Source organism: Rhinatrema bivittatum, chromosome 9, assembly GCF_901001135.1.
Source record: "Rhinatrema bivittatum chromosome 9, aRhiBiv1.1, whole genome shotgun sequence".
NCBI lineage: Eukaryota > Metazoa > Chordata > Amphibia > Gymnophiona > Rhinatrematidae > Rhinatrema > Rhinatrema bivittatum.
Window position 1 is genome coordinate 82,249,542 of NC_042623.1, and position 19,084 is coordinate 82,268,625.

At 43.3% G+C, this 19,084-nt stretch overlaps 1 protein-coding gene across 2 annotated transcripts in view; it reads left to right on the forward strand.

Moving 5' to 3' along the window:
- The first annotated feature begins 3,878 nt into the window (after positions 1-3,878).
- Positions 3,879-19,084, forward strand: part of ZNF800 (zinc finger protein 800) — a 91,935-nt gene continuing 76,729 nt past the window's right edge. Inside the window, exons 1-3 of one of the 2 annotated variants that reach the window (XM_029616453.1) lie at positions 3,879-4,200; positions 6,751-6,851; positions 7,807-7,921. In XM_029616453.1, the coding sequence (XP_029472313.1) occupies positions 6,798-6,851; positions 7,807-7,921 (169 nt within the window). In that variant the 5' untranslated portion in view covers positions 3,879-4,200; positions 6,751-6,797. Of the gene's footprint in view, positions 4,201-4,327; positions 4,734-6,750; positions 6,852-7,806; positions 7,922-19,084 lie in introns of those variants that run through there. The other variant, XM_029616451.1, reaches the window with a different exon arrangement.

The following is a 19,084-nucleotide window of genomic DNA, read 5'->3' on the forward strand; positions in this document are numbered from 1 at the left end:
ATGTGTTTGTGCGTAATTTGGTCCAACTAATTTAGGACTTGCTCCCTTCTTTTGCCATTGTATTGTACCTGTTTCTGCATTGTGGCATACTTTCATTTCCCTGTAGCCATCTGTTGCATGAAGTGGAAAAGAACATGCTGTTTCTGTGTTCCCTGAATAGTGTCCATTATAGTGGTTATTTTAGTTTTTTTGGGTGCATTGCATATATCTTTTCTTCTATGCATTCTGCCTTTGAATTTTTTGTTCATACTTTTTAGTGTAACAATTCCCTTGTATTCTAATTCCTTCCTATTTTTTTCTCTTTTTCCTTGACTACATAAAGCATGCAGCAGTGTCTCCAAGGGACTGGAATACTGCAGGATAGGCTTGCATGGAAGCAATACCTGAGGCTTATCCTGGAAGAGAAGAGAGGACCTCCCCCTGCAAAAAAAAATAAAATATAAAAATGTAAGAATAACCCTCATCCCAACCCAAAGGATCCACTGCCCTTTACTCTCATTACTATCACCCAGAACAAGGGGAGGGGGGCGGGGGAAGACAAATTCTATATATTATTAAAATAATTATGTTGATATTTGCAGCTTTTGTGATTTTTCTTGGGTTTAGTGTTGCATGTGCATGAGTAGTGGGGGTGAATGCATGTGTACAGGTCAGTCCAGTTAGCGTATATTTGTAAGAGTGATTAGGAGAAAGGTATGAAATGGAGGGGGAGGGAGAAACACCTAAGGAGAGAGTGTTGACATCCCTGTGAGTAAAGACCTCATCACTTTTCAACAGACAAGCACTGTAAGGTGCTGCGGCCAGCTACTGTGGTACTCTCTCTTTGAAAGTTTGAAAGCTACAAGAATTGGCAACAAATGTGACTTTTTTGCAACACTTTCCTGAAACTTTTCTGATTTCATTCCAGTGGTATCATAATAAAAGGAAATAGCGTGATGTGATAGGTTGGCTCCTATGAATTTCCATGGGAAGAAAAGATAAATTAAATTGCTCTCATAGGAAATAATGGCAACTATGCAGGTGAAAGGAAAACTAGCTGGACTTATTCCTGCTCTAAGATGGGGTAAATCTTAGGAAGGGGAATGAAAGCCACATATCTAGGTAGGTGAATACCATGAAGATTCAGAGGAAAAGCAACCACTACTGGCCTCTGAGTCAGTATGGGACACCATGTTCCCTAGGACACTAAGATGCAGACAATAATAATGCCATTTGTCCGTCTAATTTTAGACTGAGCCAAACAAAATGGTGAGATTTGAAAATCCAACCATGCTGACCATTCCCGAGATAGCTATATAGCATGTTTTTCCAGCTAGCTCAGGGGCATCTTGGGTCAGAGCTCATTATGTGGCAAAGATAGTCAGATACCACTGATATTCTGGCTAACATATAGGGTCATTCATCAAAATGCATTAAGGCGTTATCATGGGTGTTAGGACCCTAACGCCCGCGATAATGTCATAACATATGCATTATTTTTCACATCTTATGATGCAAATTTCAAAAATTTAGTCAAAGGGGAGGAGTTTGGGTAGGGTTTATGAAAATGAGGGGTGTTCCAATATTACCTAGCATTAAGCTGTGCAATATGCCCAACGTGTGTGTGGGGGGGAGGGAGGAAGAGAGAGTGCATCTGGGATGGCACACATATTTGTCATCTATTTATACCACTATAGGAGGGTCATCTAGTAACGCAAGGTGAGGTTTTGGTAGTAGTCTAGGGTTTGGGGGCCAGTTTTATATGCACAATCAGATCAGTGAAGATTTGATGTTATTTGTAATGAGGAAAGATACTCAAAGATGAGATTTCTACAACGTACTCTCGCCCTAGCTTGATAGCACCTCTCTCTCATACCAGAAGCATCCACCCTCCCTGTTAATTGTATTTTTTGGTTACTTGTAAGGGCTCTGCCCAAAAGTTTGTGTTTTTTGTGAACCGATACGATGTGCTAACGGCTATCGGTATAGAAGAGACTTTAAATAAATAAATAAATAAATAAAACAAGGAAATGCCTGTCTGAGCACATCGCAAACTGCGAAGTGAAAATATCACAGGCGCAATAGCGAAGCCCTAAAATAGGGTAATTTGAGTTACCGCAACACGCGCTAACACCCCTTTTTTAATTGCAGGTGTTATTCATGCAAAATTTATAGCAAAATGATAAATCTAGGCCTTAGCTGGATAACTAAGACTGCTGAATAGTATTCCTAAAGTTAGCCGTATAAACTAATCTGGCTAACTTTAAAATAGCCAGGCATATTCAGTAGTGCCTGCTGAATGTCCTGGAAAAGTTAGCCAGATAAGTTTATCCAGATAACTTTTCTGGCAGGACAGCAGCTGAAAATGGACCCCATCAGCATAAGAGATTCATCAATGAACCCTGCATATACCAAAAATGAATCTAGCACCAGAAGTACATAGAAGCAACTGAACACTACTGATGTACTCTCAAATACAATATACCAAAACAATCTTAAAGCACAGACATGCAAAAATAATCTTGAAGTGTTAAAATACAAATAAGGAGCTGGAGTCCATTTGTAAATTGATGTGCTTGGGTAACCTTAAGAACTAAGAGAATCTTGAAATGCTAAGCATTCTTGAACCACTGCTATTATGCAGTGTTACTAAAGTGGTAGGAAGAAATTATTGAGGCAGTGAAGCTGTCAAGAAGTATTGCAAGGTGATTTTGAGCTACTTTAGAACTTTCAAGACACCAAAGTAACCTGGAAGCAATGCCACACTCTCAAAGTGATGTTGCATGATGGTACACTTGAGAAAACAGAACATTTTCCAGACTCTTGTGTGCATGTTAAGACCCCAAGTGACCTATTAAGCGATGAATATAGAGGAGCATACAAATGAACAGGTAAACTCCTAAAGACACAAAAACAGTATCTAAGAGTTGGAGCGTATTTGAGGCACAGGGGTCCTCTTCTGACTCTGAAGCATAAAAGTAATCTTGAGGCACCCTGAAATATTTGTGAGACACAGAGTCATTCTTTATGCACAGAAGTATTCTAGAAATGCAGACACACCTAGTATCGAAAGCAAACTGCACTTCTGTTAAACCCAAAAGACAGAGCGTAAGAAAGGGTAGGCCAAATATGTCTTAAGATAATCGTTTTCCTTGAGTTCAGGAAAAAAGGATTTTCCAGTATGGCGCAGAGATCCAAACCCTGATTAGTAGGGAATGCAAATACAAAATATATCTGTCTTCAACCTGGAAGAAAAGCAAAAGAATAGGTAGCTAAAATATAATTAAATTAAGAAAATTAAGGAAAAAAAAAACAAAACCCAACCAAACTGAAGGTTCTCATGAAGTTTCCTAGAAAAAAAAAAAGGGGAACTGATAGCTCAACTTGTGCCACGAGTATAGCTTCAAAACTGTAACTCTCTAAGGGCCTGATTCACTATACTTTTACACCCATAGGCACAAGAGTGGGAGAAAACTCTTTCGTGAATCGGCCCTAAGTGTGAGAAGCTTTTGAGATCCACTCAATACTGGCACTGTTCTGTGCAAGTTCATGTAAAATATTCACCTTTGGAGAATGCCTTTTTTTTTTAAAGAAACTCTTCTACTTAATACTACTGTGCAAAGCATGATATGGAAAGTTATCCTGCTATAAATGAAGCAAACCACCAGTGTATTCTATAAACATTACTCAAACTTCCCACCTCCCTCACACCTTAAGCTCTCCAAAAGCAGACTGTCATCATTTAAAACCAGTTTGTTTTCACCTGTGAAGTCCTAGCACAAAGTAACTCCCATCGTAACCTGCTTCCCCATTTTGGGTAGTACTACTCCCCCCCCCCCAGAAAACACCCTTTTTTTTGCCATCAAAAGACCGGGAATTTCCGGGCACAGAAGCCGGGTTTGGCCACCCGCCCTCCTGCCCCATGATTACAGCCCTTCCCACAGAGAGCAGACAACGGCACCACCCCCGATTCCCTTCCTTTCTACGCAGCAGAGCATAGTCAGGAAAGTTCACCTGCTCCGGGCTCCCCCGCTCAGCCTTTTCCTATCCGACGGCTGTTGCGCATTGATGCGCCGGTGTTTAAAAAAAAATAAAAATTTTTTTGAATTATTATTTCACCATTACCAAAAGCTTGCCAAACTTTTTTTTATCCAAGATCAAATATTTCAGCAGACAGGATTTAAGGGCGGACGGACAACGCCGCCGAATACTTTTTGGCAGGTAACCTTAAGCCAAAACCGGCCGGGACAAGGGAGGGGGTGGGTTTCAGAGCGGACCCCCCCCCCCTCCCTCCCTTTCATCCGCCGACGCAGCGCCTCTATCTTTCCTTCTATTAACCGCCGGGGCGCGCGCGCGCCTCAGCCACCTCAGAGCCATCTTTTTCTTTCCTTTTAATTCTCCCCACTTCCCCCTCATTTCAATTTCCCTCTCGCGCCGGCGGTGGGGGCAGCGAGTGCGCATTGGCTGTTTGCCGGGGGCGCACTACCCCCTCCGCCCTCCCTTTTTTCCCCCCTCCAGCGTTCTATGCGACGCCTGCTGATGACGCCGCTCGCCTCCCTTTCTCTGGCACAGTCGCTCGGAGCGTCCTGCCGCCACTGCCGTTGTTGTTGTTCTTGCTGCTATTGCCACTACTGCCTCTAGCTCTACCGCTTCTCCCCCTTCTCCTTCGGCTGGGTCTTTCCCCATCTCCCGCTCTGCATCGGGGCCCGGCGAGCCATGCTTGTTGGCAGTTGCCCTGCGCCCAGCTGCGGAAGGTAAGGCGGGCTTGCGGCATCCTCCGCGCTCCCCGGGCGCTTGGCTTGTGCGCCTCCATAGAAAATGGAACAATTGCTGCTTGGTCCGGCGCTGATCCAGCGGCCTTTAAGCACCTCGCTGTCTTGGAGGGGGGCAGCGGGCGCGGTACTACCGCCCCTCCTTCCTTCCCGGTTACTGGAGGACGGCGGATGCCGAGGAGATCCCGGGATCCTCCATCTTCAGCCACTTTTTCAGCCGATCGGTTCCAGTTTTCTGCCGAAAACAAAGTCACTTCGCACTTTGTGTGACGGTCGAGCTGGGAAGAAATGGCTCTTGATAAAGAAGACCTGGCATAGCGCTGCCAGCCCTGCAGGTGCACAGCAGGGATATGCCTTCGTTCAGGCAAAGGCAGCTGTTGGTTTAGAAATGCGCATCTGGCGCAGACGCTGGAACTTGGCTAAACACTTTTGGACTGTTGCGGTAGCAGCAGCACCTCTAAGTGCCTGACTGATCTCATTCTTGAAAATAGGCGGGATCTGTCATACGTTAATCAGAGGGTTGTAGGTTTATATCTGTAATGAGCAGGTCGGAGAAGTAGGAAAAAAAGAGAGAAAAAAAAAGTTATGTTAAGTTACAAGCGTTTAAATTCGTTCTTCGACGCAAATGACCTGGTGTGTTCCTAGATTCATGCAAGAACATGTATAGTCCACAACCAACAGAAATCAGTTCATAATATTAAAAATTCTCGAACTGATTATAGCACTCCCATTCTGCCAGTCTTTTTAAAGCAGAGTTCAAATGGAACTAAATTCCACAAAAGCAAAAGCGGCTGAAGTCTTATGAAATATAGTTCTGAAGTGTCAGTATTTCAATTAAGTGTCAGTATAAAGGGATATAAACTTAAAAGGTTTTAAACAGTCTATTATTTGTATGATCCCTATCCAAATTAAAAATATTGGGCATGCAATGAGTACATGGAATAACCAGTTATAATGCTTTTTTCAGTGCAGTGCAGTGAATGAATGAAATTAATCATAGAAATTGTTTTAAAAGTATGCATAATAGAAGTAACTTCTAGAATGTTTTCTAATAAATACCTTAATACATTGTTAAAGTATTTTATTAAATATGTATTTTAAAAAAATCAGCACATTTAGAAAAAAATTGACAAGCATTATATGATTGTTTTTTTAAAGATTTTACCTTTCATGCACTTTATAATACGTTAAGAGTACATGATAGTAATACTTTGCATCAGTTTAGAATATTACTGTTTGACCATTGTTTATGAAATTATTTTACATACTCCTCCGTCACTTTGTCACATTTGGTTAGACACAAAAATGAAATAGCTCACATTCACTAAATGTGATTAGTTGATATGGACTGTGATGTTAAGTGATGCCAAAATTACATTAGTTAATTCCATGGTGGTTTATGGACTAAGTATTTTTCCCATAAACACAAAGGAGGGCCTGATATACTGAAAAACTCTGTAATACCTTAAGCTTAAAATGAGAAATCTCTTTAGCACAGTGATATTCACTCCCAGCCCTGGAGGGCCACCAACAGGTCAGGTTTTCAGTATACCCCTAATGAATATATATGAGAGAGGTTTGCATACAGTGGGGTAGTGTGTATGCAAATCTCTTATACATGTTTGTTAGGGATATCCTGAAAACCCAACCTATTGGCAGCTCTCTAGGGCTGAGCATGAATACCACTGCTTCAGTACATTCAGCTTCATGTGAGTTAATTTTGGATAGAATTTCAAAAATCACTTGATTTGAAAGGAAGCAATGCAAAGAATGTAAAAAATAACTAGTATGTGAAATTTTGATATAGCTTTACATCTTGCAGTATGTAAAGCTATTTCATGGTATTCAAAGTTTCAAATTTATTGTAATACTTGTGGATGCATTCTGAATATATATTGCCATTGAGTTACAAAATCTGAAATTTCTATCCTGATTGAACTCCTTTATTATTTATTTATTAAATTTTTAACATAAAATATATTTCTATTTTGTCTTTTAGTTTTTGAGTCATCCATTTTTAATAGTACTTCTCATATAACTTCAGCCATGGAAAAAACCTACAGTACTCTTCGGAAGACATCACACTTTTTGCGCAACCAGGTATTTGCTGATGGTTCTTATTTATATGACAGACTGCATATTTGTTCACCAATAAATACACACTTTAAAAAAAATGTGGAGATGACAAATTATATTCTGCTAATGTAAGGTTACAAAAGAGATGTGCACAATGTAGGTCTGTTTTTCTTAGGATGATCCAGTGGCCTAAAAGTCTGTTTTATCATGGCACTGAAAATGTTTTCGAATGTTTAGATTGGTCTTTTTTTTTCTGCCATCACATGTTAGACGAGTATCATGTTCAGTAAATGTATATAATGATATCCATTTGAAGATTCATAAGGGTGGATTTTGAAAGGCCCGAGAGTGTAAAAAGCGGGGTTTACATACGTGGCTGGGCCTTGCGTGCACCGCACACATTTTAAAATGGGCCAGCCCATGCGTGTAAACCCTCACTATCCACACAAGTGCAGGGCCTAAAAAAAGGGGCGGGGCCGGCCGGGACAGACAGCGTGCGCCGGCAGCCGACTGCCAGCGTGCGGAAACTATTTCTGCTCGGGAGGAGCAGTAAGTAGAAAAATAAAAAATTTTCGGGTAGGTGTTAGGGGTCGGGGTAGGGAGGGGAAAGGGAAGAAAGGTTAGGCGGGGGGGGAAGGAAGTTCCCTTCCAGTCTGCTCCTTAATTGGAGAGGACTGGGAAGGAACTGGGGGAGTCCTGATTTCGTCATCGCATGTAATATTCCAAAATTCGGCCCGCCCCCCCCCCCCCGTGCTCACTGCCCGCACATGTGCACGCGGCCATGAGATTTTATAACATGCTCGCACGCCAGCGAGCGCATGTTATAAAATCAGCATGTCCATGTGTATGCGCTGAGAACTGCACGCACATGGACGCGTGCGTGCTCCTTTTAAAATCGACCCCACAGAGTGGTATAATATAATCCACTTTGACTCAGGAAAGTGACCAGACTAAGTTTTTTTTGTTTTGCTTATTTTAGCATAACAGCAGAAATGAGCTGGATACTGAGGAAAGTAGGTCACGCTCTCAGAAAATGCCTGTAAGGGACAAGTGCTGTCAGACTGACCACCATCATCATGGCTGCTGTGAACCAGGTATGGCTGATCTATTTTCTGTCCCATAAAAAAGTTCAAATAAATTGGCTTCTCTTTCAAGAGTACAAAGATAGAATAGGTAGATGACATTTTATGCATTGCATTCTGACAAACTGTTAATTTGATGTTTTTAAAATAATTGTTTTTTTTTTAAATCTTAGAACTATCAGGTTTCATTAATTCCAGAAGATCAATTTCTTAGCTATCCCTATGCTTACTCTGTGAACTGAAGTAAGAAAAATGTTAGGCTATTTTTTCTTGACTTTTCTTAAAACTGCAACAGATGTATTTTTGTTTAAGTTGTTTAAATCCAGTTTGCGTATCATTGATAGGAAAATATGACATGTTAAAAGTTCAGAAGGGATAAAAGGTGACCTTTTCCGTTTTGTGAAAATGTATTTATTAAGAGTAATAGAGCAGTCTGTATTATCATGAAGATCATTTTCTGCAGAAAATTATTTGAAAGAGTACAAGAAAGTCATAATACTATGAGATAGATATTCAGAAGCCATTTAGACAGATAGTGTTGTCTAAATGGCAAGTTTTGACAGGTTTAGCCTCTTATCCAGATTAAAAAAAAAAAAAAGAGGCAGTTTGGGGGTATAACTGAGAAGAGCTACTTATCCGGCTAACTTAGCTGGATAAGTAGTTATATTCAAACTTATCTGGCTAACTTTAGCCCTACTTTAAACTTATCTGGGTATATTCAGCGGCATGGCCATCCCACAGAATATCTCGGCTTTGTTAGGTTGGTAAGCCTTATCCAGTTAACTGATTTAGTGCTGGAGTTTCTAAAATCACAGGCCTTTGAGAATTGCGTGGTACCGGGTGGTGGGGGGGGGTGAAGTTGGGGGGGGGGCTGCAAAAGCCGGCAGCGATCACACCACCCCGCGGTGTTATCGTTGCTGGCTTTCGCAAATCAATAGCGCCACCGTGAAAGGTGGTGCTATTGGGCGCGTTACTGGCGGCAATAAGGCTTCTTACCTTTTCGCTGCCAGCTCTGTCTCCACCGCCCTGACTCCGTCCCTATCTAGGTATTGCACGCAAAAAGGGACTTTTTCTGCGTGCGATCCCGTTAGAAAATGACACTCTTAGTTGGCTGTGTCTGAATATGGATATTAGTTCTACTTTACAGCAACATATTAACATTGTACCCAGTCTATTTCATTGTATGAGAGGAAGGTAGATCTAGCTAATGTAGTACTATAAACCTCTCCTGTAGAGACATTGTTCAGTTCAGAAAAGGCCAGACTTGGTCTTTAGTAACGTAACATACATACAAACTTGACAGGGAGACACCACCATTGATCTACACTGTGCAGCTCCTCCTGCAGTTTACGACCCTTATTTTGAAGGACACATCATCACGATAACTTTCAAAAAATACATTCATAGAATAATACAGTTAAAACAACATATACAAATAATCATAACAAACAAGTTGGTTCAGAGACCCTTGATGGTAAATGGCAACTTAGTAGAAGGCTAATTTACAGATGGATATTTAATACCTTTTTGAACAATTTGCTGTCTTCCTGTTTTCAGAGTGCTACAGGGAGCTGGTTCCATAAAGTTGCTTTGGCTACTGAGAGCATTTACTCTCTGGATTCAACTAGACATATTTTTATATGATTGGGAATGTCTAGCATAATACATCCGTTTTATTGCATAATGCATGACTCTTTTTTAGATGTTCATCACCAACATCTGGGACTGGGCAGAGAGAGCCCATTGAGCATGCTTTTGATATTATGTCAGCTCAAACTAAGGGCATGCTAAACAAGTAAGAAAAGCATGCAGAGGCCTGGTTTAAGGAGGCACTTGGAGGCTACAGAATGTTGGCATGCAAGCCCCCTCCTCAGCAGCTTGGTCCAGAGCAAAACTGAAGCAGTATCTCAATTTGCTCAGCATCCACAAAACATTCTGCTAGAACATTTAAAAAGCAACGAAGGAAGATTGGGCGACATAATACACGTCGCAAACATATATCAACAGTGATAAATCTGTTGGTGGGGCAGTGTGTGTATTGGCAGGGTAATCTTGAGGGTGTGAGTCTCTCTGTGGAGGGTAAGTGTGTGTGTGTGTGTGTGTGTGTGTGTGTTTAGAGGTATGTATATAAGTAGGTTTGTGTAAAGGGGTGATTTGCGTGAGAGGGAGTGTTAGAGCAAATGGAGCTGGTTTGAAGTCAAAAAGGGCGATTTTTGTATAGAAGCCCAGAGGATTTGAAAACAATACTTAGTTTCATGATCTGTTATCTTCAAGCATGGATGAATCCCTCTTGTTTTCAGTAGATAACACATTTCTGGTTTTAGAAGGTAAAAGAAATCTCCCAAGCCCAGTTATTTTGGTGCATGATGCAGCTGCTGTGGAGATTAAACCCTAGTGGGTTGTGTGATGGGGAAAAGTGAACTCTGGCAACAAATGTTTTAAAAGTTGAGATGGGAAAGAGACAACTGAACTTTATAACTATTTCTTTATATGGAAACAGTGTCAAAATAATTTTAAAATTAAGCAAATGTGACCTGGTCATCTTAGAGCAAATAGTGTAACTCTTGAGATTTTACTGCAATGAAGTGACTTTTGCACCTTACGCTTCAGATGTATTCCCATTAATTTTGAAAGCATGTTTTATAACTTGCCATTTCAGTATGCTCCAAATATCATGTGAATGAGGGTAAACTTGCATGGAGTGGCAGTTAGAACCCCAAAGTAGCAGTGGTATGACTTCATCAGGGCTCAAAGAAAACATGGGGAGGCCAAAATGTGATGACCATGATGAACTTGGCCATGCTTGGGACAGATATGATAGGAAGGTTGAGAGAACTGGTGGAAGACGAAGGGGAGAAGGTAGTGTTCAGTTGTATTTTGGAATTTTATATGCTCGTGTATCGCAAGGGGATTAATTTCATTTGGGCAGTCTGAGTCATTTTGGTCTTTTTCACCTCTCATTTACTATGTAAGATTTTTTATTTTATTTAGTTATTTAAAACACCCTTATAGTCTGCAAATTCCAGCATAGTTCAATGCAAAGAACATGGTATACACTTATAATAAAATACAATGATACATAAATAATACAAATATAAATAATATAAAAATACTTAAAAATGATTTCCTAAATGCTTCATTAATATCTAAAGCTTTTAACTGTTTTCTAAAAACTTTAATGTCCTTTTCTACATGAAGTTCGGCTAGTAAACCATTCCACATATTTGGAGCAATATAGGAAAATGCTCTAATTCTTGTAACATTACATTTTATAATTTTGCAAAGATGGAATAGACAACAAATTGTCATTACGCAATCTCAATGAATGCTCAAGAACATATTTAACAATATTGGAGGCTAGGGAACATGTATTTGCAGTATTTAACAACTTAAACACAATAACCAGGATTTTAAACTGAGTCCTCCACAGGGAACCAGTGGAGATTACACAGCACTGGTGTTATATGTTAGTACACACAAAATTCTCGCTGTGGCATTACATAGTAGCTGTAAAGCCTTGATATGCTTTTGGAGTAATCCAACCAATATGCTATTGCAATAAACAGTCTGTCCAAAAACTATAGATTGTAGGACAGATCGAAACAAATCCTTAGGCATCAACTGTTTAAGTTTAAAAACAACATTTTAACTACCTTTTTTTTTTTTTTTTTTAATATGCATCTTCAAATCCAATCTTGATTCTAACATAACCTAAGGAGGCAAGACCTGCGCTTGGCTCTCACATTCCTCACTCCTCAATAAAACAATACACACTTTCTGGTATTACAACAGGCCACAGTTTATTCATCCTAACCCGAGCCCTTACAATCACATAACTGATCATAACCTTATATCAATTATAAACAAGCCCCCACCCCCTCCCCCTTTTATATCCCTCCTTGACGCCTCTACCACTGTGTCCCAGTGGTAAAGCATACCATCCCTCCCCTTTCTTGTTTACCCTGCCTCGCCCTAGCGAGGGTAAGCCCTGGCCTTGAGCTTTAGCCCCCAGCTCGCTGGCCATCTCGTGCAGCAGCCCCCCCAACTACACGAGATATACCCCCCCCCCCACTCCGTTTTAACAGTGCATTATTAACAAATATAACTTTGGTTTCCACCACAAACAAGGATGGCAAGTCATCCTTGTTTCCCCACTACAGCCCTTTAGCTTCTTACAATCACCTTCTCTCACCCTTCCTGCAAGGCATTGTTGAATAGATCCATTCCGACCTCCGATAGGTGAACTCCATCACCCCGGAGCAAATCATCAACATCCCATGCCCATTCATGCTGTACCCAAAACCCCCCTTGAGACAGCACCCACCTTCCAATTTGTCTGTTCATTTTCTTTACTCCTTTTTTCCTCAGTTTCTCCTCTTTGCATTTCAGACAAACAATTATGTCCGACCATCCCACCCGCACAGTAGGCCACAGAATCATGATCCTCGCCAAGTCCTTCTTCATACATGCTATCAATTCTCTGCACAACCCCTTCCCTACATCATTGACCCTAAATGTATTAATATAATTTTGGTACCCTCCACATGCCCACCCACTCTTGCAGGAAGGGTAGCAACTCCTCCCATCTCATTCCTCATTTACTGAACCAAGAAATCCTCCAGTTCCACCGCTCCAGGTCTAGATGCTCTGCGTAAGGTCTTTGCATTGCTTGCCGTTGCACCCAGTGAATAAAGGAGTGGCCCATGACCCAGGCACACCCCTGTATGCGAAGGACCCCCATTAACCCGCCCCCCTCTTTTTTTTTTTTTTTTTCTTTGATCCTTATTTCCTCACATAGGATGTGAAGGCCTTAGACTTCCATCTCCCGATGACTTTGATCCCCGCTTCGGATATGCTGCCTTCTGGTGAGGAAGTGGCTGCACCGATACGAAAGGAATGTGAGCTATAACTTCCCACGTCCCACCCCAGCTTGCCCACCACCATTTTTAAGACTCTTGTAAATTGAAATCTGGTTAGTGGCACACCATCCTTATGCACTAGGAATGAACCCGCCACTTTGGGGCACACACTCACATATTGTTGTCGCCCGCACCGGGCATACCATTGCATTCTCAGCCGGGATTAGTGTGATTACTTGCCCTTTCTCTTTTTGATCCGTTTTTGATTTCTGCACGTTACAGCGTGATCGTGCCACCGTGCACCCGGACATGCTGGACCTTGAGCCCCATCCCCGCCGTAGTGGCCTTTGATCTCACCAGCAGCTCATTGATTCTTGTTGCCCCAAAGAAAGCCAAGGAAAAGGCTGTCCTAAATAACAGCACCTTGTAATTTGACCATCACACAAAGGTCAACTGCTCAGTCAATCGAATCAAGCCTCCATATCGGATGGGCCGCCTCATGTCACCGTGTCCTCCCCCCCCCCCCCCCCCGATCCCTCTGCCATCCCCCTAACACTACGTTAAGACCACTTCAAATACTTCAGAACACAGCAGCTAGAATACTAACCGGAAAATAGGAGGAAGGGACCACATAACCGAAACCCTAGCGGAACTACATTGGTTACCGATTGAACACAGAATTAAATACAAAACCCTGTGTACTATCCATAAACTAATTCATGATGAGAAATCAGACTGGCTAAACACAGCATTACGGGTATACGACCCACACAGAAATCTTCGATCAGCAAATAAAGCACTCCTAACCATCCCTTCAGTTAAAACAGCAAGACTAACCCAAGTGAGGGAAAGGGCCTTGTCATTAGCAGGACCCACAATTTGGAACACAATGCCTCCAGAGATCAGATTACAAAGTGATCTCGAGGCATTTAAGAAAAGTTTAAAAACATGGCTTTTTAAACAGGCATTTTACAAGGAGACGGGAGAATAGAAATTATTCAGGAATAAGCAGATAAGCATAGACACACAGTACTTAGGACGATACAGTAGAGTAGTCTATGAACCCCACATCACAACTAGCATATTGATAACACTATGTATGATAAATTTACCCGTAAAAGTACTTTCAGTACACTCGGTCATGACACACTTCTCTAAAAATTATTTTGTCTAATGATATATTGTAACCGAACCTTTGACGGCACCTGTTAGAATGAACTATAGTACACTTTTACCTACATTAAATTTGTGCCTACATGTAAACCGTTGCGATGGTGTATAACTTAGCAACGGTATAGAAAAGATTTTAAATAAATAAATAAATATATAAATAACACCCTCTTCATGATGAAGCTGAGCGCCGGGTTCCCCCAGCCTCGTAACTTCTGGGAAAAAGAAAACCTGTGTTTTGACCGAAGACCCAGAATAACAGTTATCTTTTGCCCACAATATGAACTGCACCATCGGCTCCTCCTTAACTGGGCCTCCTCCATCCTGCAGCCTGTAGAAAACGAGCTACTACCTGTCTTCCCGCAACATAAGCCGCCCAAGTGGCTAGGGCGACCGACTTCCTTATCAATCTCCATTCTTCATCCACCCTATGTTCCAAAAGTACTCCGGAAAATGCTTCGCCTGTGGAGCCATTGCTCGGAAAACCTTCCATTTAAAATGAGAGAGGGCATCAGCTATCATGTTTTGAACCCACGGGACATGCTTAGCCCTAATGCTAACGTTCCTTGGTAAGCACATAGCAATCAACTCTCTTAACAGAGCTGAGACCCTCAAGCATTTAGCGGACAATCTGTTAATCACTTGCATTATTTATTTCTTTATTTAAAAACTTTTCTATACCGTCAAGTTATATATCATCGCAACGGTTTTCAAATAGGCACATAGACTAAGGTTAGTAAATCTAGGATATCGTACATTCTAACAGGTGCCAATAAAGTTCGGTTACAATTTCATAAATAAAATCATTGTTTGAGTAATGTTGGTCAAGTCCAGGTATATTATTGAGTTACTATCTCTTTGAGATATTACTTCTTAAATGTAGGATTGAGTAAATTCATTCTCATCTGCATTACTCTGTATTTTCATTCTCTACCCTCCACACTCTTTAGTGAAGGCTTTTTTAAAGAGCCATGTTTTAAAATTTTTCTTAAAAGTTTTGAGATTATTCTGTAATCTGAGTTCAGGGGGCATCGTGTTCCATAGTATGGGCCCAGCCAATGATAAAGCCCTTTCTCTCACGTGGGTTAATTTTGCTGACTTTACTGAAGGGATTGTTAGTAGTGCTTTGTTTGCTGAGCGGAGGTTTCTTTGTGGAACGTGTACTCGTAAGGCTGTGTTTACCCCCAAATTGTCACACCAAAATATCACACGCCGATTGCGCAGCTTTTCCCCCTAAATCGCTAATGCTAATACCATGGGAATAACTCTAAAAAGGTAATATTTTTGGTAAGGCCTTCAGCTAAGAACATAAGAAAATGCCATACTGGGTCAGACCAAGGGTCCATCAAGCCCAATATCCTGTTTCCAACAGTGGCCAATCCAGGCCATAAGAACCTGGCAAGTACCCAAAAACTAAGTCTATTCCATGTAACCATTGCTAATGGCAGTGGCTATTCTCTACCCAGTCCTCCAGCCACAGCTCCGCGCACCATTGTCCCTGAAAATAAATTCCAAAGCCAGCAAACCCCACTACGTCGGAGAATAGCTCAATATCCTGGTTTGATATCTCGCTGTCCGGTATCATCAACACATAAGAACATAAGAAAATGCCATACTGGGTCAGACCCCGTTGAAAGATTCCAAGAAAACCTCCCAGACCCCTAATTCGTCCTTAATCCTGCAGATTACGCTGATAAAATGAAGCCCTCCCCATCGGGATCACCCAGCAGGCGAAATTCAAAGACCCAATCAATGACTGCATTCTACGTAAGGAAACCTTGGTCAACTTCCTCACATCTTGAACTAATTCCCGCAATTTTTGCACTTTATCCTCTGGTAAGCATGAAACCATCGCAGTGGAGTCTAATTCTATAGCTAAAAAGGTCAACTGAGTGGAAGGCCCTTCTGTTTTATCCTGCGCAATTGGCACGCCCAGCTGTCTTGCTACTTCCAGAAAACAGTCTAGCTGCTCTTGACACTGATTGGATTGTCTAGCTCCGATGAACAAAAAATCGTCCAAATAATGCAACATATTGTCACAGCACGTGTGCTGCTCGGTGATCCATTGCAAAAAGGAGCTGAAGGCTTCGAAGTATGCACAAGAAATCGCACAACCCATTGGCAAGCAACGATCTACAAAATACTGGCCCTGAAAGGAAGACCCCAGTAAGGGGACGCTTGCCAGATGTATTAGCAGCAGCCGGAAAGCGGACTCGATGTCTGCCTTTGCCAGCCATGCACCCTACCCTGACCTCCTCACTAAGCTCAAAGTGGCATCAAATGAGGCGTATCGCACAGAACATTCGCCCTTGGGAATGAAATTATTGACCGACGCGCCCTGCGGGTAGGAAAGATTAAGAATTAACCTGTATTTCCCCAGTGCCTTCTTTGGGATGACCACTAATGGCGATAGGTGCATCCTACGAAACGGTGGCTCCTCAAAAGGCCCTGCTATCCTCTCTAATCTCAGCTCTACTTCTAATTTCGCCCTTGCTACCTCAGTTAACTTGACCATTGACCTAGCGTTATGTACCCTCCCCCCACTCCCCGGCCCCGTGTATGGGATCTTAAAACCCTTCCTAAAACCATAAAACAATAACTTTGCCGCCTTTCGATCTAGATAATGCTGTAACCAAACCTGCAACTCTGCTACGACCACCGGGGACTCTGCCTTTCTTATTTGTACCTCACTGTTTGCCCCCTTTTCGTGGGGCTGTAATCTGACCTTGCGAACACTTGGATGCGGGATGAGTTCCACTGCACGTGGCACATGCATGTCTGAACTTAGAATCTAGGAACAAACAAGTGGCCTTGTTAAGTCTCCAGCACACGTCAGTCCCTCCAACTGCCGCTTTGGCCCCTGTCCTTGCTTTACTACTAGTCCCTGCACCTCGAAAGGAGCTTATACCGCTGCCCCCACTACCTGCACCTGCTGTCTCAGAAAAACCGGTACTACCCCCCCCAGCCCCTTTTGCGCTCCCCACGCTCTTGTTAGTTATCTGCATCAACCACAAATTAATGTCTTGCATACCCCAAGACATATATCGATTCCCCGCCATCTTATCCCTGAACTTCTCATCGTAGTTGAGCCAGGCCCAACCTTCGTAATCCCTAAAAGCCCCCAATATACTATCGCCATATGCCAATAACGGCCCATACTGCACAGTGTCAAAGTGCCCCACTACACTAGCCAAACGCATGAACCCCCTGACCCAATTTAAAATATTCTTTGAAACCTTGGGACCCGCTGTACCCTCCTTCCCTTTCTTCTTTCCCTTACTGCCTCCCCATCTACCCTCCAATAGCTTAAAAATGTTAATATATTTCCTTTGGCAAATCCGCTTCTGCAGCTTCCTCGTAACTTCCTCCCATAACTCCATCAGTGATGCTAAAGCAGGATGCCCCATGTCCTGTCGCGGACCCTCACCCAACCCCGCACGTCTGTCCACTCCAGACTCGCTGGACATAGATGTTGAGGATGAAGACGAGCTGGAGTCCAACCCCGAACTATATGTACGTGACTTCATTCTCTTTTTGCCCCTATGCGCTGCCATCCGTTCCCCTATAGGCTCCAACTCACCTGCTCCTGCTCCTAAGAAACTGCCTCCCACCGCCTCGGATGCTCTGTCGACGGCCGTCGAGCCTCAATGTTCCCATCCTTCCATGGATTGTGCGCACGCCCTCTCTCTCCATGCTTCCTGCTGTTACGTGCCGGGGTACTCTGGCCCTGCCATATCTGTGGAGATGCACACACAGCCCGAAAAACCGCCCCGAAGCCTGTAGTCCGGTTGGCCACTTGCAGCAGATGCCCTACCGTGGGATTCCCCCCTTGCACCCTCACTATCCCTCCAACCAAAGTCAGGAGCGTAAACTCTAGCCATGCCTCCCATACCCCTCACCGTGCCATGTAGGCCAGCCACCAAAACCTCCTGTAACGCTGGAGCTCCAATCCACCTCTGGGCAGGGGTTATTTTCTCTGGACTGCGTACCTGATCGACCTCCATAATCCCCTGCTGGTTGGGGATACAACCCTCTGCACTCCTTATAGGACAATCTGCTGAGCACATCCGTGTCCTTCTGAGCCACCCTTCATACCATCCCTGGGTCCTCCGCTCCTCACCCGGCCTGCCCTCCTCTTGCTCTTTTGAGGAGCGTTTCGACTTTCTTCACAACCTTGAGTGGCTGGGCCAGGGGGTGTACACCTGCCAGCATCCCACTCTGGACCTGTCTGTCCCTTGAGTCTATTCGGTGACCTCCCTTCTGCTTTTCCTAGTAACAGGGGCTTTGCTTTTGTTTCTCCCGCGATTGGGGAGATGGACAGCGAAGGCATCATCCATATGTGGTGGAGGCAAACAGCCGGGAGGCAGGGGGGAAGGAGGTGAGAGGGTGGGAGCGAGGTGGGATATGAGAAATTGTCACCCGAAGCGTCCAGGGAAAGGTCGAGGGGGAAAAGTGACCACAGGGCCCGCTGAGGAGATAACTGGGGAGTAGGAGTGCCCACCTCAGGGCTGCTCTCCCCAGAGCTCATCAGGGGGAAAACGGGGCAGCCTAAACTTGCCTTGTCCACAGGAGGGGCGCCAACTGGAGGAGACAGGGCCCGGCCCGACGAACCTTGCTGATAACCTCCGACAGAGGTGGCTGGGAGGCCGGAATCCGGCATGGCACCATGCTCTCTCCCTCTCCTCTGCATGCTCAGCTATTCAGTAACCCGCGCAGCTGCCTCCTGTACTATTCCTATTCTTTTTTTTTTTTAAACTCTCTCACAGCAACTAAATCTAACAGCTAGCCCATGAATACCGACAGATATATATATTTATTTTTTAACCGCGATCGCGCCAGCCAGCCAGCCAGCCAGAAAAGCAGCCTTACACTGCGGCTAGCTGGGTCTGTGTGGCAGGAAACCTGCCACGTCACCGGCAAGCTGCAGCACCAACCAATCGCCATGCAGCGATTTAAATTGCTGCGCCCCCCCACCGCCCTGTCCGCTGTCGCATGCTTTTTCCTCCGTTATCTTCGGTGGTGCAGGACCGGCCTGCGTGGCCAATCCTTAACCACTAAATTCCTAGCCTCCCTAACTAAACCATATTTTAAATCAGCTGGTATATTTATGGATTCTTTTTCCCTATCCACAATAATGAAGTCTTGC